General features: G+C 37.9%; 1 protein-coding gene across 3 annotated transcripts in view; it reads left to right on the top strand.

The window, feature by feature from the left end:
- The window catches only part of jakmip3 (Janus kinase and microtubule interacting protein 3), a 57788-nt gene that overhangs the window by 7449 nt on the left and 24036 nt on the right, over positions 1-26303 (top strand). For 2 of the 3 annotated variants that reach the window (XM_053685233.1, XM_017482722.3), the window contains exons 2-4: positions 10147-10385; positions 16680-16922; positions 17590-17832. In XM_053685233.1, the coding sequence (XP_053541208.1) occupies positions 10251-10385; positions 16680-16922; positions 17590-17832 (621 nt within the window). In that variant the 5' untranslated portion in view covers positions 10147-10250. Of the gene's footprint in view, positions 1-10146; positions 10386-16679; positions 16923-17589; positions 17833-26047; positions 26249-26303 lie in introns of all 3 variants that reach the window. The other variant, XM_017482719.3, reaches the window with a different exon arrangement.

Below are 26303 nucleotides of genomic sequence, written 5' to 3'. Positions count from 1 at the left end.
AGTGTGTGAATAGGTATGTGAGTGTGTGTGCGATTGTGCCCTACGATAGGCTGGTCCCCATCCTGGGTGTCCGCCTGCCTCGTGCCTTGAGTTCCCTGGGATAGGTTTCAGGCCCACGACCCTGTATAGGATAAGTGGTACAGAAAATGGATGGATGGTCTAGCCAATGGTGGAAATGGCCGAGACTGAGGGGATTCTAGTTGGGGAGTTTATTTCTTTTGGTGTCAATATGTGTAACAATAATATAAATATATAAATATAAATACCTGTATAATACATAATAATATTACACTTATTTGATATCTCTCCAAACAATATGCTTTCTTGAGTATCAAGACAGGAACATTCATGAATTATGTGTGGCACAAAACAAACACTGTTCATTCCTCCCTATCTTCCATATCACAACCTTCTGCCGTCTCACTCCTAGCTTTTTACCAGGTGCTCTAAGTTAATTTAATATAGTTTTTTTTCATCCTGCCCAATCTAAATAGATTAAACTTGGAGGTACATGCATGCAGCTTTATCCATATCAGAGTTTCTACTATCGCATCTGTTACAGTAACTGTTTCTGTTAAGATTTTCGGCTCTGTTAAGACCTGTTATTTTTCCTGAGGTGGTCTGATTGGTGCTGTAAGGTCGACACTGATAGAGAAGTGTTCCTATTGGCTGCAGCCTGCAGGTATTATGGCCAACCAGCAAAGTCAACATTGCACAACCACAAGCTGAATACACTTATGTGCACAACTTGCTTTTATGCATGGAAAAAAAAAAGAAATTGAAAAAAGTCTATTTTGTGTTTGAATATTAAGAGAGATTTTGGTAAAGTTATTATTTTTTAAATTATATTTTAATCTTTTTTTGTCAACAATATTGAATGTTGATATAATCAAAGTTAGTGATTAATGATGTTGGTGTCATCTCATCTTAGTCATGGAAAAAAGAGGTCATCAACGAACATTTTTCTTCATAGTTTTCATTACAAAATTAACACTAGTGTGGAGTATACTTCTTTTTCCCGTCCTACATGTTAACTCATTTTATTAAAAACAAACAAACAAAAAAAAAAAACACCTTGCATTTACATTAAAAGGAATTATCCTAGTAAAGTAAGTAAACGCAAGAGGAGACCACAGGGTGGAGGTGCATACAAATACTTGATAAAATAAAATAAGGTCATATTAAAAAAAAATTCTAGTTACAAATCTAATTGGATGTGTAACATTATTTGAACAACTTAGAACTTCTAATTCACCTCCAAATTAGTCTGCCTTTAAAATGTCATGTTGAATTGAGTTCAAGTTGAACCATCATCTTAAAACCACAGATTTGTGTGCAAGATGCAATACTGTGCATGGTTTATTCCCGCCTCACAAGCACTGTTCTCGGGATAGACTTCAGATCCACCATGACTCTGACCAGGATTTAGGTAGTTACAGAAAATAAACAAATGAATGAATGAATACAATGTCTTATGTTAAAGTTATTACAATCTCTAATATGATGGCACAACATGGATATTTGCAAGATAATACCCTGGAGGCTACAGGCTTCTCTTAAATATTAGCTCCAAGGCAAAACTGAAGGAGGATACATCAGACACAGAACATGTCTTGGATATTGAACTGCATTTGGGGGGGAAAAAAGGAAAAACTGCAGAATTTTTTCCCCTCCACACAATCACTATAGGTGAATCTTACTGAGAGTGACATTTATTGCATTTTACATTTTTTTATTACTTTCCTTTTCTATTACAGACAGCATAATTCACTTTATTTGGTTATTTTTTCCATCCATTTTCCATACCGCTTATCCTACACAGGCTTGTGGAGGAGCCTGGAGCCTATCCTAGGGAACTCGGGGCACAAGGCGGGGCACAAGCGAGTGTCAATCCATCACAGTGCACAATTGCACACACATTTACATACTATGGACAATTTGTACATGTCAATCAACCTACAACACATGTGTTTGGACTGGGGGAGGAAACCAGAGTATCCGGAGGAAATCCCCAAAACATGGGGAGAACATGCAAACTAAGCGCACATAATGCAGGATTTGAACCCCCAACCCTGGAGGTGCGAGGCACACTATTTAATTATTATGTGTTTTTTTTGTTTGTTTTTGTCACATTCAGTTACATATTTACGATCTACAACATCCTCTAATTCAATCTCAGAGCAGGGAAACTGTCTGGGTTTGTGCTTGACTAGAGAGTTCACAGCTGTGGTTTTCAGAATCTCTCAGCACTACTGCTTAGGGAACTGTCACATGTAGATTAGATTAGATTATTTATTGGACTTTAAATCTTTCAGTTTGAAATATGGGTTGTGCTTCAGGGAAGACAGAAACTCATGAGTTGGGTGACCAAGAAACTTTAATTCTGAAATACATTCAGTCTGCAATGAAGGTTTCGGTCTGATACAAAATACAATGCAAAAAGCATGACATACTGGATTTTATTATATATGGCAAATATAGTTTAAATATGTATTCTCACCACATACTGTAAGTTTTAAAGAAAATAAATATTACATTTGTTTTGAGATCATGTAGAAGTGCTTCCTCATGCTGTACTAACTCAGACGCTCAAATTCACAAAGAGATGCAGAGGAATTGATATTTTAGACACAAACAGCATTCTCAATGCAAAGTAAGGAAAGAATTCAATAGCAACCCCCCAGTGGCTGTGTTTAATCCATTACCAGGGTTAATGTGTCTGCAAAAAATGACCTTCAGTACATTATCTGTTGTTGACATGGGGCATTGATTTTGTGCATAGATGCAATTTCAGAAATGAGAAAAATTTTCTTTAATTAAACAATGGTTGCTATGCTTTCTGTTGGGATTAAGTTTTTTAAACAGTATGAACATTACTGAGGTGAGTCGAGCGGTCTAGCAGTGTACTCATGGCTCGTTAAAATGTAGCTCATGCTTTTGTTTTCAAAAGCAGTCCTTATGGGCTGTCATGGTTTCTGGGTTGAAAGAAAAGAAGTTACGTGTATTTAAGCAAGACAGAGTCAGACCAATCTGAGCAGATTGTGTTACAAGGCTATTTTTATCCAGTGTTGTTTGTTTTGACTTTTCCCCCACTGAGCTGTTAGAGGGATTACCTTTATTCTGACCAAAATATGATCCTCTAAATACTGTTCCTTTTTTCCCCATTAAAGACAAAATATGCAGCAGGCCTGTTATTCTGAACATTTTTGTTCACATAGGAAGACCAATTCATCCGTCTTTTTTTGAGAATTAAAAAATCCTATGTGCTTATAGTTCAGTGTCCATATGAACATAATGGAGTATGCTGTTTTAGGAAACTAATCAACGTTGAGGTGCTTTGATACGACCAGTCCTGCAGTGTTTTATTTTCCTATATATATATATATATATATATATATATATATATATATATATATATATATATATATATATATATAATATATATATATATATATAATATATATTTTATATATATATATATAATATATATTATATATATATATATAATATATAATAATATATATATATATATATATATATATAATATATATTATATTATATTATATTATATATACAATATGTAATATATACAATATATAATATCGTGATACTTCCACGGTGCGCACGGTGGCTAAGTGGTTAGCACGTTTGCCTCACACCTCCAGGGTTGGGGGCCATGTGTGTGTGGAGTTTGCATGTTCTCCCCGTGCTGCGGGGGTTTCCTCCGGGTACTCCGGTTTCCTTCCCCAGTCCAAAGACATGCACGGTAGGCTGATTGGCGTGTCTAAAGTGTCCGTAGAGTATGAATGGGTGTGTGAGTGTGTATGTGATTGTGCACTGCGATGGACTGGCACCCTGTCCAGGGTGTACCCCACCTTGTGCCCGATGCTCCCTGGGATAGGCTCCAGGTTCCCCGTGACCCTGAAAAAGAGTAAGCAGTAGTATGTAAAACGGCTTCACCAGCCTCTCTTTTTTTTCTTCTCTTTCTTGATATTAATGAGACAAAGCAATGCACAGTAGCTTGTAGTCCTCTGTCCTGAAGACTCTCCTGTGTCCGAAACCTTAAAGTTACAGCTTTACCTCTCACATTTACAAAGCACTAACACTGGAGACTCCTTCCAAAAATGCTAAATAAAAGTCTCCTCACATAAAACTTCACCATCTGAACAATTACACGTTTTTTTTTATCTGTGTATGTGGGGAGTCTGGCATTCAAGACCCTGTTTAGGTTATTACTATAGAAATTATGACGTATTAAGGAGAGCATTATAGTTAATGAATTGTGCTATTATACTAAGATAATATACACATCGATGTGTGCTGTGCTACGATTAAAACCACAAGGTATAACAGCATGGTCCAAAGAGTGTTATTCCACTCATACCACAGTGATTTTCCAACAATTTCAGTGTTTAATTTATTTATGCTTATCTGTTTTTTAACTGTTTTATAGTTACATTTAATGAAGTGGAATGTCTGAGAGACACGTTAGTTCCTGTTATTGCTTACATTATAGCTGTTATAAACAGTCATTCGTTACATAAACAACAGAAAATCTCTTCATATCTACAACTATATGTTTGTTAAATACCCCCCCCCCATCTGTTTATTATTAGCCACGCAATGCCCTATGAGTGAGCTAAGAAATTATACAACAGCACCGGGGTATAGTAATTATTAACTATGGTTCGCATTGTTCAGTACTAACCAATACCAAACACACACTGTTAAAACATATAATTAATCATACTGTGGATTGATGCAGAAATGCTGAAACTACAAGAAGACCCTGGTGAAGGGTGGCCAGGCCAAGAAATGGTGAGTTCTGAATTAAAGTGGTGGCATTGAAGCATTGTACTAAATTCACTTACTGCTGTGAGTTTGTCACAGAGCAAAATAGATCCTGCTCAAACATAAAAGCACACATGCTGGCATACACCCGCATTTAGCATTTGGATTATTAAGCCCATGTATCAACATCCATTTTCCAACAAGTGAGATAAATTTAATGTCTCAGATTTCCTGCATATGTTTTAAAAGCATGCCACTTTCAGTAACTCAGCACATGGGCTTTAAAGCCTTTCCAAAGAGCATACATGGGTTGTATTTCATACATAGAAAATGTCAAATATCCAAATTTATACAGAAATTGTTTACATTTTTATGTGTGAATCTGTTGAATAAACAAAGAGCTGACATTTAATTTCTGTATGAAAAGAGTAATTAATTCTGTTATTAATTATTTGGATTTATTTATTATTGGGCTTATTTGGATTTAGTTTAAATCTTAGTAGTTTGTCATGGGGGCACGGTGGCTTAGGGGAATGTGGGTTCGAATCCCATCACCGCCTTATGCGCGCAGAGCTTACATGTTCTCCCTGTGCTTTGGGGGTTTCCTCCAGGTACTGCCGTTTCTCTCCCTGTCCAAAGTCATGCACTGTAGGTTGATTGGCTTTTCGAAATTTGTTAGTGGTGTGTGAGTGTGTGTGCGACCGGGCCCTGTAATGGGTTGGCACCCTGTCCAGGGTGTCCCCGCCTTGTCACCCCTGTGATTCTGTGTAGGATAAGTGGTATGGAATACGGATTGATGGTTTGATTGATGATTTAGCCATATTTACATAATTTGTTTATTGTTTGGTTTAGTCTGTATTTGTTTAGCTTGTAATTGTATTTGTCTGTATTTGTAATATTGACTATGCTAACTGCTTTGTACAAAAGGTCAGATTTTCTTATGCCTAATTTCATTTACTGAAACATGTGTTCTTTGTGAATTTGATCTAAAAAGGGATCATAAGAGTTTGCGCAAATTTGTGGAGTCCATGCCAGCTCGAGCACACACTGACATATTCTCTGTGTGCCATGTATTCTCCAACCTCATCAGGCATTATAGGAGAAGACTCAGAGCTGTTATCTTGGCAAAGTAGGGTAGCATAAAGTATTGACTAAAAGGGTGCCAATAAACATTAAAGCAAAAAGGGGACATACCAAATGCTATAAAACTGAAATTAATGTCAATAATATAATTTGTAATTAAAATGTTTGCGTTTTCACTAGTTATATTTCTGACATGAACTAAAAAACAATTTTCCACCATGACCCATGCAGGCTGTCCCAAAGGTTTATGGAGCTGGTTGAACTCTTCTCTCTCTCATTCCAACTTCCTCCAGATCAGATCAGTTGGGTCTAAGTTGTGTGATCAGGGGCCTTTCTATTACAGACTGTACTGCATCTTTTCTTTGCAGATATCATTTGCACAGCATTGTGGTGCTGTGGTCTAACTGTGCTCACTTGAGTGACTTTGGTGGGATTCTTCAGATATAATGGTTTCAGCTAGCATTATATTAGTCCAACATGAAACTAGAAAAAGTAGTAGACAGAGCTTACTAATCTTAACAAAAGTTTTATGATAGCATGATTCTGCAACCTTGCAACCTTAACATTAGCACATCTTTTCAGATTAGAAAGCGAGACAGGTCTGGATTGTATCAGGTGTATCCAGCAGGGAGCACTCCATGTACCAGCATTACGAAAGCTAGCACTATAACGGTGAAAATTGAATCAGATATAGTTGTCTACTACCTATATAGTGCACTGTATAACTAGTATTTACTGTAGCTTTAAAAGATTATGTCCACTGACCTGCATATACATGCATCTCAAATCCTGCACTGTTACAGCCAAGGTAAAGATTATATCTGATTAATTTTGACATTTTAGTTTAACTGGTATTACACTATATGGCCAAAAGTATGCAGACACCACCATATGTGGTTCTTCCCCAAACTACTGCTACAAAGTTGGTGTCACACTATTATTTAGAATGTTTTGTATGCTGTTGCATTGCAGTTTCCCTTAGTGGACGTACGAGGCCTCAACCTGTTCCAGAAGGACAATGTCCCTGTGAACAAAGCAAGATCTATGAGGACATGGTTAACCAAAGTTGGAGTGGAAGTACTCGAGCAGCCTGCACAGAACCCTGATCTCAACCCCACTGAACATCTTTGGGATAAATTAGAATGCCGACCAGGCCTTCTCACTAGATAGTGCCTGAACGTACTAATGGTCTCTCGGATGAATGAGCACAAATCCCCATAGCCATGCTTTAAACTCTTGAAAGCCTTCTCAAAGAGTAGAGCTTATTATTGACAGCAAGAGAAGACCAACTCTGTGTTAATAACAATGGTGTTGGAATGGGCACATACTTTTGGGCATATAGTGTGCATTTCATATACATTTTGAGTGAATGGGTGAATTTTTATTTAGTTATTGTTGTTTTTATCTTAATTCTCAACAACATTAACATGGTAAAGTGATAAATTAATTTCAAAAACACCCAAAAAGCCTCCTCCTGAACACATCAGGGCACACACTTCTATTCTTACACTTATACCTCTCTCTGCTATGTCTCTAAAAAAAAAAAAAAAAAAAAAGAATTTGGTTTGCCATGTGCCTTCCTTCTACATTATTCAAAATTTTACTGGACGAGTAAAGGGTAATTACTGAACTGGCGAGAGCTGCAGCTCTGTAAATGTGACATATCCTCGATATCCTTTCCAGCTCTCAACCACAGAGAGAGCATATGTCTCAGTCTCTCTCACCTTCTATTACAGCAAAGGAGTGGCAATTTTATGGTGTTGGATGCTAACAGTGAAAACCCACTCATGACACAGACTGGATTGAAATGCTTTAAAGTTACACCCACTGACATGTTCACTAGATTTGATTGTAATGAGGCTCTTCCGTTAAGCCGCTTAGGCAATTAGTGAACAGTTTTAGTTTCAATAATATTTTTTCCAAGCTAATGTTTGTAATGGTTCTAATGGGGTCACCGACATTAAAGTGTTTTATTACTGCATGCATCAGGATAAAAAAATAATAGTGCAATGAAATCTGAGGCCTTTGAGTAGTTTCTCATGTGCAGTAATATTGCACTTGTTCTATAAAAAGTCAAGAGCGCTATAATAATGAGTGGACGTGTGCTAATGTGTAATGTTAGTAAATTTTTTAGTTTTATGGAGCATATAATACTAGAATGTCAAATGCTTAGGGGTTTTGTATTTTTTCAAAATGTCTTTATAAATAAGCGTTTTTGTTTTGTTTTGTTTGCAATAATTAATCATATTTTTGGCTAAAAATGTCTATTCAGATCTAAAGTGGGGTCCAAAAGTCTGAGACCACAATGAAGATCTGGGATCTGGGAATTTTTTTTTTTTTTCATTTAAAATAAACAGAATTCTGAAATATTTCAAACAAAGAAATCAAATGTTCAGTATACTGAATATCTCATATTCAAGATTCTTCACTATTTCTAGGCCCCTATTTAAATGTAAGCATACAGTATTTGTGATATTGACCATGTTAAATGCTTTGTACAAATGTCAGATTTTCATTACACCTAATCTCTTCTATTGAAGCATGTGTTCAGATGACACGCAGATGGATTTGACCTGAAATGGATCATACGTTTTTGCACAATTTGCGGAGTCCATGCCAGCTCGAGTGCACACTGTCATTAAAGCAAAACGGAGACGTGCCAAATGCTATGAAACTGAAATTCATGTAAATATTTCCAAGATTCTACTTTTCACTCAAGTTACTTTACTGACAATTATATAATTTGTAATTAAAATTGTTGCATTAAGTTAGAAAAGATTGCAAATTAGCATTTTCACTAGAGCTCACTGACTTTTGGACCCCACTGTATATGGCATGTTAATATTTCTAATGTGAACTAAAAAACAATTAAACAATGCATTTATTTAAAAAACCTACCTACTGTAGCTATAACATACTTTCTTTATAAAGTCAGTTTTCCAGATATTTCTCAAAGATTCTCCACAATGACTCTTGCAGACTGTCCTTAAGGTTTATGGAGCTGGTTGAACTCTTCTCTCTCTCATTCCAAGGTTTTGATCCAATTTCCCCCAGAGCAGCTCGGTTGGGTCCAGGTTGTCTTATCAGGGGCCTTTCTATTACAGACTGTACTGCATCTTTTCTCTGCAAATATCATTTGCACAGCATTGTGGTGCTGTGCCAGAAAATCAGTCACCCCTGGGGGTAAAACCACAATACATGGAAGGTATTGATTTTCAATTTACTACAGGAGGACACCGAAAAGCAAAAGCTTCATTGCATTGCACTCATGCCGCTTGATCTCTTTCATGAAAAAGAATCTGTAAAAGATTTAACTTGTTTAAGAATTAAATGATGACTTTGTGTCAGAGGAGAACGTAATTGTATTGCATAGTTGTATTGCATTTCACTTTCATCAGTGTTGCAGTAGTGACACACTGAAACGCAAGGACTGTCCAATCACAGCCGTAACCATACTCTGTGGCACGGCTATAATTATAATTACAATAATCAAGCCTTGCGGAATTTTAATAACTCACTGCAAGACCTGTTATTTTTTTCAGTGTGGCACGTTGTCCCCATATCATACTGCCAGTATATTTTATTTCACGTTTTTCCCCAGGCATGATTACTTTTCTCTCTGTAGTTATTGAAAATCACTGAAAAAGCATTACCGAGAAAAAGTCTAACGTCCCCAAACTATTAAAGGGTGTAATTATAAACAACAGTAATTCAAATCTTTTATGATCTTTCTTTATTAAACTATATGTAAATGAATTTGCTAGTGTGCAGGAGAGAAATCCCAGTCTAAGCTAGTTCTAAGCCCAGCTTTATCCCCTGGTGAATATTAATGCATGACTGAGAGCCATGTAATAAAAAAGGAGGATGTGTGTAGAGAGGTTTAGCAGCCAAGTGAGGAAGGATTCAATGTTGTTTCGCAAAACCATATGAATCGAATAGTGTGAGAAGAGTTGTTCGATTTAAACTTCTCTGGTCTGCTTCCAAAGCTATTCTGCAAAGGTTGCCCCTCTCACCACTCTGAGCCTCTCTTGCTGAAGTGAATTTAAATTCTTTGGAAAAGAAAAGTAGAGCTTAGTGCCCCAAGTACAAGGGCTACTTCAAAGAAACTGAAGTGGAAAATCTGTTTGTTTGTTTTTTTCTCCAAGCATCCTGAATAATAAAAGACAGTTTTTGGAAAGTTTGTAAGATCACATGTAAGACCTACATGATCTAAATTCTCTTCGAGCTTGCCTTCCATGTTGAGTGTGTCATGTCTTTATCTGTGATCTGCAGGTGGGTGGGAAGATGTAGCTGAACACTGAACAAAATCATACCGGGATCCTTCACAACCTCAGGTCATCCCTGGGAAGGGTGTGGCCTGTGGAGAGCCACCCACCATGGCTAAGAAGTCACCCAGTGGGCGAGGAAAAGGGGAGCGGTCGGACGCCATGGCAGCCCTGCAGGCAGCCAATGAGGAGCTGAGGGCCAAACTTACAGACATCCAGATTGAACTGCAGCAGGAAAAGAATAAGGTGGGCAGAACTTTGTATAAATGTTCTTTCATCTTCATCATGGAATTGAACTGTGCCTTGTTTATGATACCAATGATTTATTAAGTCACTGATCTATATGCTGAATACACACATTTCATTATTTGGTTCAGATGGGGTTTAAAAAAAAAAAAAAAAACAAGTGGAAAAAAAAAACTGCTGAAAAAAAGAAAAGTTAAGGAAACCATTGCAGCTTTCTGCTAGTAATTGATTGTTGATTTATAGTTCTTTTGTGTTTTTCATATGGGTCTATCTGTATTTGATGGTTATTTAATGGAATTTCAGGATGTCCTACAGGAGGCTGATGGTCTTTTATGGTGAAGGTCCCTTATGTTTATAGGCCAAACAGATCTAGTATCTCTTAGTCTAATGGGCCTAATAGATCTAAAATCTAGTGAATTGACCAAATAGGTAGAACCAGTACATATTCTATTAAAATACAGCAGTTATATATATACCATATATAGTTTGCATATAGTTTGCATTACTAAATTAAGAATATTAATATCCATAAATCATTTTTTGGAAAATTGTAACCAGTACGCATATTTTCACTCGGAAGTAAAACAATATTTCTTAAAACTTTACAATAGTTAGAAAAAATATTTCTTAATGGCTTAGCAAAGTATTAATCCAGAAAGTTAGAAAGACTGAGACCAATGAGATGATGATCTGGGGAAATTACTGCTAAAAAAAATTATTTCAGTGGGTGGCATGGTGGTGTAGTGGTTAGCGTTGCTGCTTCACATCATATGGTTCCCTAGTTAGAGCTCATATTCTTCATGGTTTTTTAGTTCTCCGGTTTCTTCCACTTTTCCCAAAAACATTGCAGGGGGTGGAATTTCTATGCTAAATTGCTCCTAGGTGTAAATGACAGACTGTGCATGGTGTCCTGCAATGGATGGGTGTTCAGCCACGTTGTGATCAGTGGTCAATCCCTGAAGTTACATGATTATTAATCCACAGAAAGTTTGAGATATAGCGAATATAAATGTTGTATAATACATCACCTGATCTTTGGAGCGGTGATATTTTCAATGCTGAAATGCCAGTGCACCATTTAAAATATTGGATGTCATGGTGAACAGCTCTGAGCAACTGATTCATATGCAAACAACTCATTTTCATTCACTGTTTTTTTTATTATTATAAATATTTAAATATGTAATACATTCATGAATATTCATGTCAGTGTTGATAGGGAGTAATATTGGAAAGGCTACAGCCATGCATGTATCTGTGGATCTTTTTTGAAGCTTCTTTAATCAGATTCCTGTAGAAAATCTGGCAACAAGTCAGGATCAGCTTAGTTTCCCCTGCTGTGCCAGCTGAGAGCTTTCCAATATCAGTATACTGTGTTTATTATTATGGGGGGAAAAGGCACAGTATTGTCATAGCAATGCTTGTTCTTTTTGTGTGTGTGTCTGTGTGTGATGTGAGGCAGTAAGAATGTCTATGGAGCCTTCCTTTTACCCCATGCTCTGTCATGCATACATTTATTTTATGCTCTGTGTACATGTGCACAGTGTGTTTACATGTGTTGTGTGTACATGAACACATGGCTACACAATATGGACAGTGCTGGATTATACAGTATGCTACTCCTGAGGAAATACAGGTCCCTCCAAAAGTATTGGAAAAGCAAGGCCGATTCTATTTTTTTCACTATACATTGACGACATTTGTGTTTGAGATCTAAAGAGGAATATGAGACAACAGGATCAGAATTTCAGCTTCATTTCCTCTTATTTACATCTAGTATATGGACTGTATACGGTTCAGTTTAAAATCTAAATTTGGATCCCACTGTGTGTAAGTGTGTGTGAGAGAGAGAGCGACAGAGAATATGTTTAATGCAGCAGATTGTGCATTATTTCCAATAACTATCTGGCAAACAAATCGAAAACAAGTGAACACAAGGAAAAGTGTTTATCAGTAAGAGCCTGGATACACCACCATCACTCTAGCCTCATGATAGCTTGATATAAAGCCTAATAAAAACGCAATGGAAAGACAATCATTATTTCATTGCAACATAAAACAATTTAGAGATTAAAAAAGATTTAAGGCACAATTAACGTTAATTATTACACACTCTGATTTTATAGCAATGATTAAGATGCATTATACCACTGCTAATAACAGTAATAATAAACAGATGTGGGGGGTTGGAGTAAGCATGCGGTTATTAAACAAATCGATATTGTAAAGATTTCTGTAAGGAGACAAGTACTTAACATTTATGGAAGGAGTCTCCAAGGTCAACGCCTCAGGATAGAGGTGCTGATTTTCACCAAAAAGCAAAACCTTCTTTTGCATTGATCTTAAATCACTTAATCTCATCAGTGAAAGACTCATTCAAATGGAGTTGAATGGGAGCTAAACTGAGTGGGGAACTAATGTTGGTGTGTTTCCAGGGGACGGGACATGGGATTTATGCAAAGAATTCAGTGAAGCCAATCATTTGGAATTATTGCTTATATACCTAATTTGCACAGAATTGACAAAATCTCAGTCCAGTTATTTCAGTGTTGCTTGCAGTGTCACCTTTATCACAGCTCTGTTTCATACAATCATATAGAAAATGACTGTCACTTGGTTGTTTGCTAGTGTTAACTACAGAGTATAGTAAGATTTTCACCCACCTGATTATGTACAATTACATTTTTGCATAAGATATTCAGAATGTTTGCTTTGTTTGGCAGAAATGGAACTGTTGGGATATCTAGACTCCTAGAAAATGATCAACACTCTTCATACCTTCATGTAGGTAACTGTTATAGGGTTTTACATAGATCCTCTGTGTTCTACCAATAGGACAAACTGAAGATCATTCAAGGATTATAGATCTTTAGTTTCTGGGCGTGTATAAAATGAGGACATGATCAATACACTTTTTTTTTTTTTTTAACAACGATGCAGTCATTGTATCCTCAACACACTTAGAAAAGTGGGATCCATTTACCAAGCTTATAAGTTCATTCTGGGGAAACCCTTAAAGAGGCTATGTAGCATGTCCCCCCCCCCCCCCCCCCCCAAAAAAAAAAAAAATAGGTTTTGAGTAAACCCCTGTTAGAAAGGTGGAACAGATAACCATTCAGAAAATGCAAATGACACCCTTGCAATATTTCTGTAACTGGAAATGCAATATTTCTGCAACTGGAAAAGTCTCTCCAGAATATTCACACAACTGCAATTGATGAAAGCGCAAAACCATTCTTTTCTCAGCCTTTTGAAGATTTGCTTCCTGTTTGTAAAATATTTCTCTGGAAACATGCTGTTTGTTATACTGTAACAGAGAATCCTACAGCGAGTCTCAGGATAAATATTTACTTTAGCAGCAGTGACTTTAGCTTGAATCCAGAGATCCCACACTGAGTATGTTACACTTCATCTTGCCTATGTCAGTGTGAAATAATGAGCTGCAGCAGAAAAACAGTCCAACTGCACAGTAATGAAAGCACAAAGCTCACAGTTTTAAGGATGTGCTGCTGTCAAACCAGACAGTCAGACTGAGCAGAGCTATTGTGTTCTCGCTGACAGGAGCTGGAGATGGTGGAGATGCCTCTGCTGTTTCAGGCCTGAATAAACAATGCTCAACATGTATGGTAGCGATAAATGAGGCGCATGTCACCCTCAGCATGACTCCAGTTATAGCTTGTGGAGTGGAGGCGATGTTTCATTGGAAAGGAAAGTTGATTACATAGTGCACTTTGACTGGAATCTAGTTTTGGAACTTGCAGGACAGAGGAACCTTTTGGTCTGGTAAGAGTATTTCAGTATTAGTTTTTATAATGTTCTATAGCTTCCATTTTTATTATTATCCTTACTGTCTTCACATGTCACTAGCCAGTTACCAGTTATTTGACTCACCATGAACCCTTTTCAAGATTCCATGATTGGGGTTCCATTTGTGTACTACTGATATTACACTTACAAATATGGAATGATTAAAAGTCATTTTAAACACAGGTAAAGTGTCCTTCACAACAATATGTGCATATTTCTCATAAATAAAACATTAATAAATAATAATAATAAATACTATATATAGCACATAGAAAATGGCATGGGAGGAAGAAAATGAAGGGAGAATTTAAAACAATAATAATTTAATCTCATAAAAATAAAATCTGTGATATTTTTATATTTACTGATGAGGTCACATTGAAAATACAACCCCATTAAATAAGTCCCATTACTTTTAACACTGTTACTGTTCACTATTACTGTTTTGGAGCAAAATGCAGCCTTGTCAAATGAAAAAAAGTAAACATTTTTGGAATAGTAATGCGCATGTTTTATTAGATGTTTAAGAGTTATAAAAGTTAAACGGCACCATAATCATGTAATCCTGCACCCAGAGTTTTGCCCTAAATACAAGAGTACACAGTATACACTCACTGAATACATTACATTTGCTTAACTGCTCTACTGTAAACACAGTTATTGTCTTCACATTGACTATGTTTTTTCCTTCTGACCTTAATTAATCTGATGGATGACTCTGTCCCCTCTAAAGGCTTAGACTGAGGATAGCTCGGCCTGGGGTTCTGCTCTCTCTATGGAGAGTTCCATTTTCTTACTCAGCTACAAATCATGCAAACCCCAATTACTCTGTATAGCTGCTTTAAAACACACACACAGTAGCTCTGCAGATTTTGTGGGATTTATGTGTCCCATGTGGACAAGAGCTAGGTGTTGGATGACTGATAGGTCTTGTCATATGTCACACTATGGTTTAGATCAGGGGTTCCCAAACTTTTCCAGGGCAAGGCCCCCCAAATGGCATTAACATTTGACCGAGGCCCCCCTTTTGCAAGATGTCTTTAAAACACATTAAAAATACAGACTTCTGAATATATCCCCCTTTTTTTATTATTAATAATTACATCTTACATCTTTACATTACATTACATTAGGAATTATTGTGTGTGTGTGTGTGTGTGTGGTGGTCTGAGAATGAGAATTTTTTTTTCACACCAAATTGTTGAGGCTCTCCCTGCTGGCCCCCACTTTGAAAACCACTGGTTTAGATGAGCGATTTTATTGTTAGAGGAGGAAGAAGAAGAAGAAACCTTTATTTGGCACATATACGTTACAGCACAGTGAAATTCTTTTTTCGCATATCCCAATTTATTGGGAAGTTGGGTTCAGCGTGCAGGGTCAGCCATGATATGGTGCACCTGAAGCAGAGAGGCTCAAGGGCACAACAGTGGCAGCTTGGTGGTGCTGGGCTTGAACCCCTGACCTTCTATCAACAACACAAAGCCTTAACTGTTGGGCCACCACTGCAATGTTGTTCTCATTTCCTAATATTATTTGCATTATTAGTTAGAACTAACTCAATTTCAGCATTATTCACCATTTTTAATTGATATTATGAAAATAATGATCACTTACTAGCTTAAACAATCATTTATATTAATTAACACCTTGCTCCTAATTGCATCCATGACTAACAGTGAGTCCACATTGACCAACAAGAAACTGTCACGAATCGAGGTTGAGCCAGAAGCAAGTGCAGATAATGACATTTATTGAAACAAACGTACTAAGAAACAAAGACACGAACACAACTTGGTAAACCACCAAGACATGAACAACGAGAGTCCAGGACAACGAAAGACAACCAAACAGTGCAGACAAAGACTATATATACACACACGAGTGCTCATTAACCAAACGTGAGTCAGGTGCAGGTGGTCATGTGACAGCTAGTGCAGTGCAGTGGCTGATGGGAAGTGGAGTCCAGAGTTTCTTGATACGTGACAGAAACCTAAATAATATATTCTTGCAGATTTGAGAATAAATTTAAGATGTTGATAATGAACTGGAAACATCAATTGCTGTAATATGCGTATACTGTACACATATATTTACTTTGTTATCCTTACTTGGTGTATTCAAGCTACAGATTCTAAACATAACAAACATTTGTGCCACTGTACCTGTACTGATTTTTTCTTATTATTATTTTGCCATCCAAAGTTAAGGATTTTCTTATGTGATTTTACATCCACCGGCACTTATAACAGTCATTGCCACAATATTAATTTAAATTGAACAGTACGCAGTGGTGCACAAAAACTTTTATTCTGCTGTACTCAGCTGCTAATGAATTAAATCAGTTTCTCCTTTCAGGATGTATTTACTTTTAATGTGTTTACTTTACTTATTTACTTATTGGATTGTAGAATACCTGAAACAAAAGTGGCCAAGTTTAACACTTACTGTACATGTTTAACCCTCTTTCTCCTCTTTCCGCCATCACAGGTGAGTAAGCTGGAGAGGGAGAAGATGCAGGAGGTGCGTCATGAGCAGCACAAGTCTGCGGCGGTGGTGAGCGAGCTGCGGGCCAAGCTACACGAGGAGAAGTTGCGCGAGCTGCACTCTGTTCGGGAGACACTGCTGCGCCAGCACGAGTCCGAGCTGCTACGGGTGATTAAAATCAAAGACGGAGAGATTCAGAGACTGCAGGCCCTCGTGAATGCACTCCGAGATGGCTCTACTGACAAGGTGAAGAACTGGAGGAGATCTTAGAGAAAACATTTGCAGACCTGCATCATGACTCATACACTGACTTTTAAGTGGGTTCTAGATTTAGCACACCAAAGTCAACTAATTATGGACTTAATAATTAATGCTTAATGTGATGGGGAACTGAACAGTGCTGACGAGTTAAGCTTTGATTACAGTGGAATCCAAAAGTTTGTGCACCCTACCTTCTCACGTCTCAGAGTTTTGGAAAGAAAAAGAAAAAACTACTACAGTTTGTCATTTTTATTTTTCAAACACTCCATCTTTCTTCAGTAAAAAACACTCAAAGACTGATTGAAAGCATTAGGTATGATGATGTATAACACGTAGAGGATTGTACTATTTGAGTCAATATTAATCGTGTTAATCATTAACATGAAAAGAATTTCACTTTGTATTAGGATCATAATTGCATTTGTTAAACAATAAAAATGTTGGAATAAAGCAGTTCTTGTGATATTTACATGTACTTAAACAAATATTTACAATTTCAGGCTAAACCCAGAATCGAAAGATTCCTGAAAATGGACATGATTAAAATTAAAATTGTTATCAGTAGAGCCACAATATACAAGCACATTCTCATAACACCGCTTCGATTTAAATGGAAGTAAAAATAACATCAGTGACTACTCACTATGTGCAGGTGAAGTCGGCTCTGATGGTGGAGGTGAAGGAAGAGGCACGTCGGGGCTTCGAGGCCGAGCGCTCACGCCTGCAGCTGGAGATCACTGAGCTGAAGGGGGTGAAGCGGCAGATGGAGGAGGCGCTGAATGTAGCCCTGCAGGCCGACAAGATCAAAGCCGCCGAGATCCGCAGTGTGTACCATCTCCACCAAGAGGAGATCAACCGCATCAAGAAGGAGTGTGAGAGGGAGATCCGTAGACTGGTGCGTGCTGCTCTTCTTTTCATCATTTGGAATCAACAATCTGATTTACAAGACCAAAATTAGCATAGGGGTCCACACTTAAACTCTGTCTTAGCGTGGTATTTATCAAATCTCTACACCATATTTATAGGTTTCTTCAAGGAAATTTTCAGTGTACTTTTCTTAATAAATTTTATAATAATGTGCTCTAGGGCCCGGTTTTCAACTGGTGGTTTCAAGTGCATTGAGTATCAGGAGAGGTTTACTGATTTAATTGGATCCCTGTCACATATGCCTAAAGGAAATAATATTCTTAATGGGCTTCATGTGAGTACAAAAACACTTTAAGCGTACAGCATAGTAATACATTACAAATTACAGTATGTTAAAATAACTTATTGTAGTTACAATAAGTATAATATAAATGTTGATGATGGTGTAAACACACCCAAAGCCCATTTAAACCCTTAATGTCCCAGCTTACTACTCAGTTAATTATTTAGTAAGTACAGTAATATGAAAGGTATTTAGTTACAAAGGTGAGGAATGGAAGTTTGATGCAGCAACCTCGTAGAACACCTAGAAAAGTGAAACAGGAAGTTAGTTACACTGATCAGCCATAACATTAAAACCACTGACTGGTGAAGTGAATGACATTGATTATCTCGTTACTATGGCACCTGTCAAGGGGTGAAATATATTAGGCAGTAAGGGGCATAATGGAAGAAGGTGGCCTGGTCTGATGAATCGCATTTTCTTTTACATCATGTGGATGGCCAGGTGCCTGTGCATCGCTTACCTTGGGAAGAAATAGCATCAGGATGCACTATGGGAAGAAAGCCAGCTGGCGGATGCAGACCGATGCTCTGGGCAATGTTCTGCTGGGAAACCTTGCATTCATGTGGATGTTTCTTTGGCGCGTACCACCTACCTAAACATTGTTGCAGACCAAGTACACCCCTTCATGGTATCAGTGTTCCCTAATGGCAGTGACCTTTATAATGAGATAATGTGCCCTGTGACACTGCATTGTTCAGGAATGGTTTGAGGAACATGCAAAAGAGTTCAAGGTGTTGATTCAGCCTCCAAATTAAACAGATCACAGTCTGATCAAGCATCTTTGGGATGTGGTGGACAAATCAGTCTGATCCATGGAGGCCCCACCTCGCAACTTATAGGACTTAAAGGATCTGCTGCTAATATCTTGGTGTCAGATACCACAGCACACCTTCAGAGGTCTTGTTGAGTCCATGTCTCGCCAGGTCAAAACTGTTTTAGTGGCACAAGGGGGACCTTTAGTGTAAATGCTTGTTGTTTAGATCCTGATACAATCTAGGCACAAGGTGCACAAAATGACCAGGTCTCAATAGGATCTATTGTATATCAGTCCACAGTGCTGTGGCTGGAAAGGTACTACAAAAAGGTGGCTCTTACGGAGAAGGTTTGAGACTTATTGTTGCTTAGGGTATCTACATGCTCTTTAACTTTTCTGGGGCAGGGAACTGCTTCTTGCTCTTCTAAGCCCTTTCTCTTTATTCCCATTCCAATTTCTCACAGATTCAAAATCTGTCCAGCACTTTTAACAATAAACAAAACTTTAAACAAAAAGCTTTAGAAATCTGGATGTAAATTTCGATCTCTAATGAGCAAGCCAGAGGTGATAGTGGTAAAGAAACACTGCCTGAGACAATATGAGGAAGAAACCTTGAGAGGAACCAGACTCAAAAGGGAACCCTTTTATAAATCATTACAGTATACAAATGTTTACAGTACTAAGTGTGTAAAAGATAAGAGCACACAGTATTGTGAATAAGAGTCTGTGATGAGCACAGTGCATTTTACATCAGCAATTCTTAGGAAAAAGATCTACAGTATCCAAGTGCCAATCATTAGGGTATCTCTGTAACACTGTTAGAAGCTCATCCAATGAGACGTGAGCTTCCAGATGTAATTTCTAGGCCTGACAGCCTAAAAGCATGACAACGACAAACATTCCCATGAGAAGCTGATTGACTGAAGCATGGATCATGTGATATTGTCAATGTGCTGTGCTGTGTGCTGGGTCAGCAGAAAGTTTGGATGAGCTGAGAGGTCTTGTGCTGCTGCAGCTGATGTGTTCGTGTTATCGATCCTCAGAACTCTGTCCTGTGGGTCTCTTTATTTAGCCCAGCAGATGAGCACTGCTCTTAATCGCATTACCACAGTCAGTGCAGGATGACATGCAGTGGTGAAGTAGCAGGGACAGCGTTGACGTGCTGATGTTTACCGGTCATTCTGTACCTATTACAGATAAGACACAAGACTGCAGGAAGCTATTATCAGTCAGTAAGAGGAGGGAATGAGGGAAGACAATCTAAGAGAATACAGTGGCATAAGTATAAGGTGAATAAGGAAAGAAAGAAAAGAACATGCAGAGAATGCTGCAGTGGTCTTGGCAGATTTCAGATGACATCACCCTCCTTGACATCAGCACCACCCAGAGCTTGGAGAGAAAGATAAATAGAGACAGCAATTCCTGATTTTTTCTTCCACATTATATATAACTACATTATTGCTTTCTTATGGCTGGAGGGGTTCACTCTATCCTATAACCTTTATGTTTTCTTAAATGAATGACATGGCGACATCTCACTCGGCTACAATCATTTTGTTTTGTTTTTTTCGTAGTCTAAGATGAATGTCAGTCAGCCAGTTTAATTAGTACTCTTGGAACATATAAATGGAACGTGGCTACATTAACTGCTTTCTTATTCCTGATGATCGAACATACTCAGAGAAGAAGCAGAAAGACAGGAATGTTAAGACAGCTGCAACCTTGTGTAGGATAAGTGGTATGAAAGAGCATGATGGTTGGGCTGCAACTGCTGCAATCGTCAAGAGAAGCTATAAAAGTGAAAGTGAGTGAGGGCATGTTTTTGAGAAAATGCTGACTCTAGCTCAAGTATCACATTTGCATGTGGTGTGTTTCTGCATTCATTTTAAACCTGACGAGTTCCTTGGGTCTTTGTTCAAGAAGTTTTTATTGTGCTGAGCCATGTGTTTTGGAAATGTAGTCTCCTCAGGGTAGTTGAGCAGAAACATGACCCCAATCCACAGCTGGCTAATACAGTCTTTCACATTTTACACTGTGTCCTCAATTCATTCTTATTATTAGCTGTGGAAAGAAATGATTTTTTTGCATGAGCATATCATTGGTCACATGACATTATAGAAATTGATACCATATACAAAGCCTTCAGTAAAGTAGTAAAGTTTGCTAAATCTATTTCTATCCTGGTAGGATAAACCCATTGAGTCCTTTTGTTAAAAATTAAATATGAAATACTATATTTTGAGCCACCGAACCATGAATGTCAATCAAGCATGTGTGAATGTGAATAAGCTGCTCTTAACGTGAGATGAAATGACACTGTGGAGTGATAGGCATGACCGTATTAGTCTCTGAGACGGATGATGCACTATGACGCCTGAAAAAGAAACTCCACCTTCTCACATACTGAGCTGTCGGTTTCAGAGGGGCTTCTGATCGAGTTGAATGTGGATTACAGAAGTGCGTCCTTCCCTCTCTGTCACAGTTTAGTTTGCATAGAGAAATCGGATTATTACCATGGTGTTATTATTCATAGATGAAATAAGTGTAGTTACTATAGTCACATTTAAACAACTCTCTGCTTTATGTGGGTTAAACGGATGAAGAGCAAATGTGAGCAGGTTACATTTTACCTTCACCTTTATCTTCATATCTTCTAAATTATGAATAGCACGTAAACCTCTATAAAATGCATTTTTAAGGTATCCCTTCCCTTAAATGAAGTACACTTCGATCTTCAGCATCACTACACTAATACACAGTGTTCTGCAGGATGTAAACTGCATTGAAGCAGTGTGTTGTTTGGAGAGAGCCACTGAGCCCTGTTGTTTCTTGGCTTGGCTGTGCGTGACCCTGCCTTTCATGGTTGGATGAAGGCCAGGCCACACTCCTCCACTGATCCCTACAGCTAAAACTAGTGTACAACAAGATGCAGGATGGAGCGGTGCAGTTTTATGTTGCTAGGCAGTGCTGGCATTCAGCTGCAGTTTGTGAAGTCAGCAGGTAATCGGTCCATGAGGAATGTTGTATCGGAAATCACACTGAGCAAGAAGAGAGGCATCAATCTGCTTGTCCAAATGAAAAGTACATACTAAATACTTAATTAATAGTGCTAATAGAGCTAGATGGCCAGTCCGTACAGGATTTCAAGGGTTTTTTTCGTGGATTGAGTTTTTTGTGATTGCCAAAAATGCTTGATTTTACTGCATTTTTTTTCCCTTCAAAATTTGTGATGCAGTATGTGGAGTTTTTTGTGCTTTATTTTGTTGTTGTTGCAGGAAACCTACTTGTATTGCCGAAATTGCAATTGCACGAAATTGTTTTCGCAGTGATGTTTGTTGGTAAATGAGACGTTTTAGCTGTACTCGTATTCGACGCACATGAATCGAAGCTGGCTTTGGCTGAATGTGTGTTGTGATGACGTCACATGATGCATCTTGACCAAAATCTGCGGAAAATCTGTGGTAATTAAAAACATTTGTAAGCTGCTGAGAATATTGCAGAGTTCCATTGATTTGTGTTCATTTCTGCAATCGCAAAAGCACAAAATCCTAGAGGGACAGTAGAGGTTAGAGTATTAAAGTAGCAGTTTGTCATATTTTATAGTCTTCTGGTGCCTTCTCCCCAACTGACCTCATTCTCTTGGTTTTAATAAAACTAGTCAACTCTGTTCCAACTTGGGGTGACACAAAATGAAGAAAATAGTACACCAATTTCATTCTAATACTAGACATCACACTTTAATGACATATCTTTTAAATTTTACAGTTATGACGAAGGTGCACGTAGTGTCCCTTTAATTAAGTTTTAGAATAAAGCTTTGAAGGGACATCATCCATGCATCCATCCATCCATCTTCTATACCGCTTAATCCTTTTCAGGGTCGTGGGGAACCTGGAGCCTATCCTAGGAAGCATCGGGCACAAGGCGGGGTACACCCTGGACGGGATGCCAATCCATCGCAGGGCACAATCACATACACATTCACACACCCATTCATACACTACAGACACTTTGGACATGCCAGTCAGCCTACCATGTATGACTTTGGACTTGGGGAGGAAACCCCCGCAGCACGGGGAGAACATGCAAACTGAAGGGACATCAGTGGACCTTAAATTATTTTTGAAGGTATAGGTGTAGTAATATCTAAAATGTTAACTCCAAAATTTTTCATATGTGAGCACTAAATTGATTCCCCTGATTCCCTATATTATAATTCTTTATAGTCTCTCTCTCTCTCTCTCTCTCTCTCTCTCTCTCTCTCTCTCTCTCTCTCTGATGTGAAAATTAACTATTGCTCCCCACTTGGCAGGTGACTCATGGCAACACACCCAGGGTAGGCGTTACCATGGTGATCAGTGTGTGCGTGCATGTGTCTGTGTAACAGAGAGAACAACAGAGAGTTGGAAATCATTTTTTATTCAACATGTCCCCCCCACCCCCTACCTTTTTCTTTTCTTTTCTTTTCTTTTCTTTTAAACACAGCCATAAACTGTGATTTATACTACAGCAGCAGCAGTTACTACCAATCTGCTTGCAGTCTGAATACATTTCATCAACATTTTAAAAACATTTTAACACAGAGATGTGGGCTGTCTGGCTAAAGGCAGCATTAGTTCCCCTATTGAAAGTCATTCAGTATACAGTTATGATTCATTATAAGATAGAGATTTTGTCAATATTTGCTATGCTAAATTGCCCCTAGGTGTGGGTGTGTATATGTGTGTGTATGTGTGCGTGGTGCCTTGCAATGGATCTCAAACAGAGTGTATTCCCCTCTCACGCCCAGTGTTTCCAGTATAGGCTCCAGATCCAGTGAACTCTGACCAGGATAAAGCTGTTACTGACGATAAATGAATGTATAGTCTACATGTGTACCACTTATAGTACCATTTTATTCTATTTTAAACTTGGTTGCCAAATATGGGGACATAAAGGCTGTGAAAAGACCAGGTCAGATAGTGAGAAAACAGACAGGAATTTTATTTAAGTGTAGAGCCATAAATGAGCGGTAAAAGATTCAGCAAAAGGGGCAGGAATATAAATGATTCAGGTATGATGACCAAGCTCCCAAGCAGTTTTGTCCATGTTGTGGAAAATGTAAGGGGGAAAAAGAAAATAAAAAAAACATTATAAAACAGCTTCTAAAATCTGATTGGCTGAGCTGTGTTCAGAGTTTTTTGTAAAATCCTTGATATACACTGACGTGACCAAATCACATTAATTGAATGGTATATTAATGCTTGAGGTTTTAAACCGATTACACTGTTGTACTTAAGCCATTTGTCCTGTTGATAGAATACACTAATCTTTGCCTGCCGTGTTGCTTAGCAACTGAAACCTAATGTTAATAGATTACAATTCCCAGTGGAAGAATTGTATATTGTAAATACTATTTTATAAAAGTAATAAAGGTGTGTGTTACACTGATTATAACACAATCCCTCTAATGGCTTTAGTTTGTAGTTGCTGGCTGTTGCCTTTTTTTAGTACGATTTACAATGTTGTGTCCTTCCCATAATGATTAAACTGATTAAATAAATCATGGAGTAATTGAATTGATTCAGTCATTTTTAAAATAAATTGTTTTCAAAAATTTGGAAAACAACAAGACATGGTATCTAATGAGCTACAAAGTTCATTTAAAGCCCTGCACACCAGGGTTGTGTCTTTAAGGCCTTCTGTGAATAATCCGTCTTCTTACATCTGAAATATGTGAAAGGTCATAGTAAAGATGGCCTTTGCATGTGCAAATGTGAGAAGAATGTTATGATTATGACTGATCACTTGTGCTCCAGGCCTGCTGTATACCATTATCCACCAAAATCTAATGTGTGTGTTTGTGTGTGTGTGAGAGAGAGAGAGAGAGAGAGAGAGAGAGAGAGAGAGAGAGAGAGAGAGAGAGAGAGAGAGATGATTTGTGCCTTGTGAGCATGTGTTACCTGTGACATCACTTCTTAAAAGTGCTCACTTTTAACTTTTAGCATTTCTTCTACTTCTTGTTCTTCTTCTAGGGTCAAAGACTAAAATAATGTTCAAAAAAGCAATAAAAAAAAATATATTTTCATGTCTAGTTATACAAATATTAGTTATACTATAAGTTAAAGTACAATGCAATGAACACAAATATAGCCCTTTGATATATTATTCAATACAACAGATAATTGGCAAAAGTCATAAAGCATACATTTAATTGTACAAATTGGTTAACTGAACATATTTTATTTTATTAAATATAAATATACATACATATCTATACATATACATATATTGCTGCTATCATTGCAACCCTGTTCAACTCGAACAATATTGCTGTTGTAGTTACTATTTTGTTCTGTAAAAAAAAAAAAAAAAAAGGAACTTTTAAAATACTGTAACGTCTTTCCCCACAGTGACACGGAAGAGAGTTTCTCGCATAAATGGTTTATTGAACCAGGCTACTGTTGGCCGCAGACACGCCAGCTTAGAACAGTAACACAACACCATGAGGGTAATCTTTTCTCCCCACCCCCAGCACTCTCTCACCAAACTGCAATCCTAACTTTTTACATCCTCCTCCTCCAGGTCCCTACTCAATACTATTTAAACTTTTCTGCATTTATCTTTTTTTTATTATTATCTTTTTTTAAAAAAAAATTAATAAAGTTTCTGAAAATATATGTGCATTTTAGTTCTTCTTTCATTGGGATTGATAACAACAATCAAGGACTGCAGTCAATCATTGGGCCTGCATTGTAATTTTACAAATGTGAATATCAGAATTGAGGTGCTACTCCACACACACCACTCGATCTTTTTACTGCTGCTCATTAACATGGGTGGAGTCCATTATAGGCTGATGTCGGTGTTGCCATGGTGACCGCATTATTTGGGCAGACAGTGAGTGGGGACATTTGGTTGGTCACCATGATGAAATGTATGCCAGTGTAAGATCCTCACATGGATAGCAAGACGTATGTGTATGAGAGAAGGAGAGAGAGTGAGAGAGAAAGAGGGAGAGTATATAGCGCAAGAGAGCATATACTGTGTTCTGGCCAGAATGACACAAATCTTAAGGAAAAGACTGTTCCATGTGCAGGTCTAGAGTGTTATCGGAGTGTGTATCTGTGTGTGTGCATGACTATACTGTGTTCTGTCCTGTAGATGGATGAGATTAAGGTTAAAGAGCGCACTGTGCTCAGTCTGGAGAGGCACTTGGGTATGCAGGCGGCTCACAATCGGAAGCTGCAGCAGCAGAACCAGGCTGTAAGCGATCAGTTGGCTGTGATCAGAGACCTCAGCCCAAAGAAAGAGGTTCCGTATTCACCCGGTGCAGGAGACACAGCAGACAACACAGCTAACCCTGTAAGCAAATTTCACTCCCCACCTAATAATGTGCTCCTAGTGAATGTTGCACCTA

The sequence above is a fragment of the Ictalurus punctatus genome, chromosome 13 (assembly GCF_001660625.3).
Source record: "Ictalurus punctatus breed USDA103 chromosome 13, Coco_2.0, whole genome shotgun sequence".
NCBI classification, from domain to species: Eukaryota; Metazoa; Chordata; class Actinopteri; order Siluriformes; family Ictaluridae; genus Ictalurus; species Ictalurus punctatus.
Note: the sequence above shows the minus strand (reverse complement) of the source record. Positions and strands in the feature narration are given on the sequence as shown.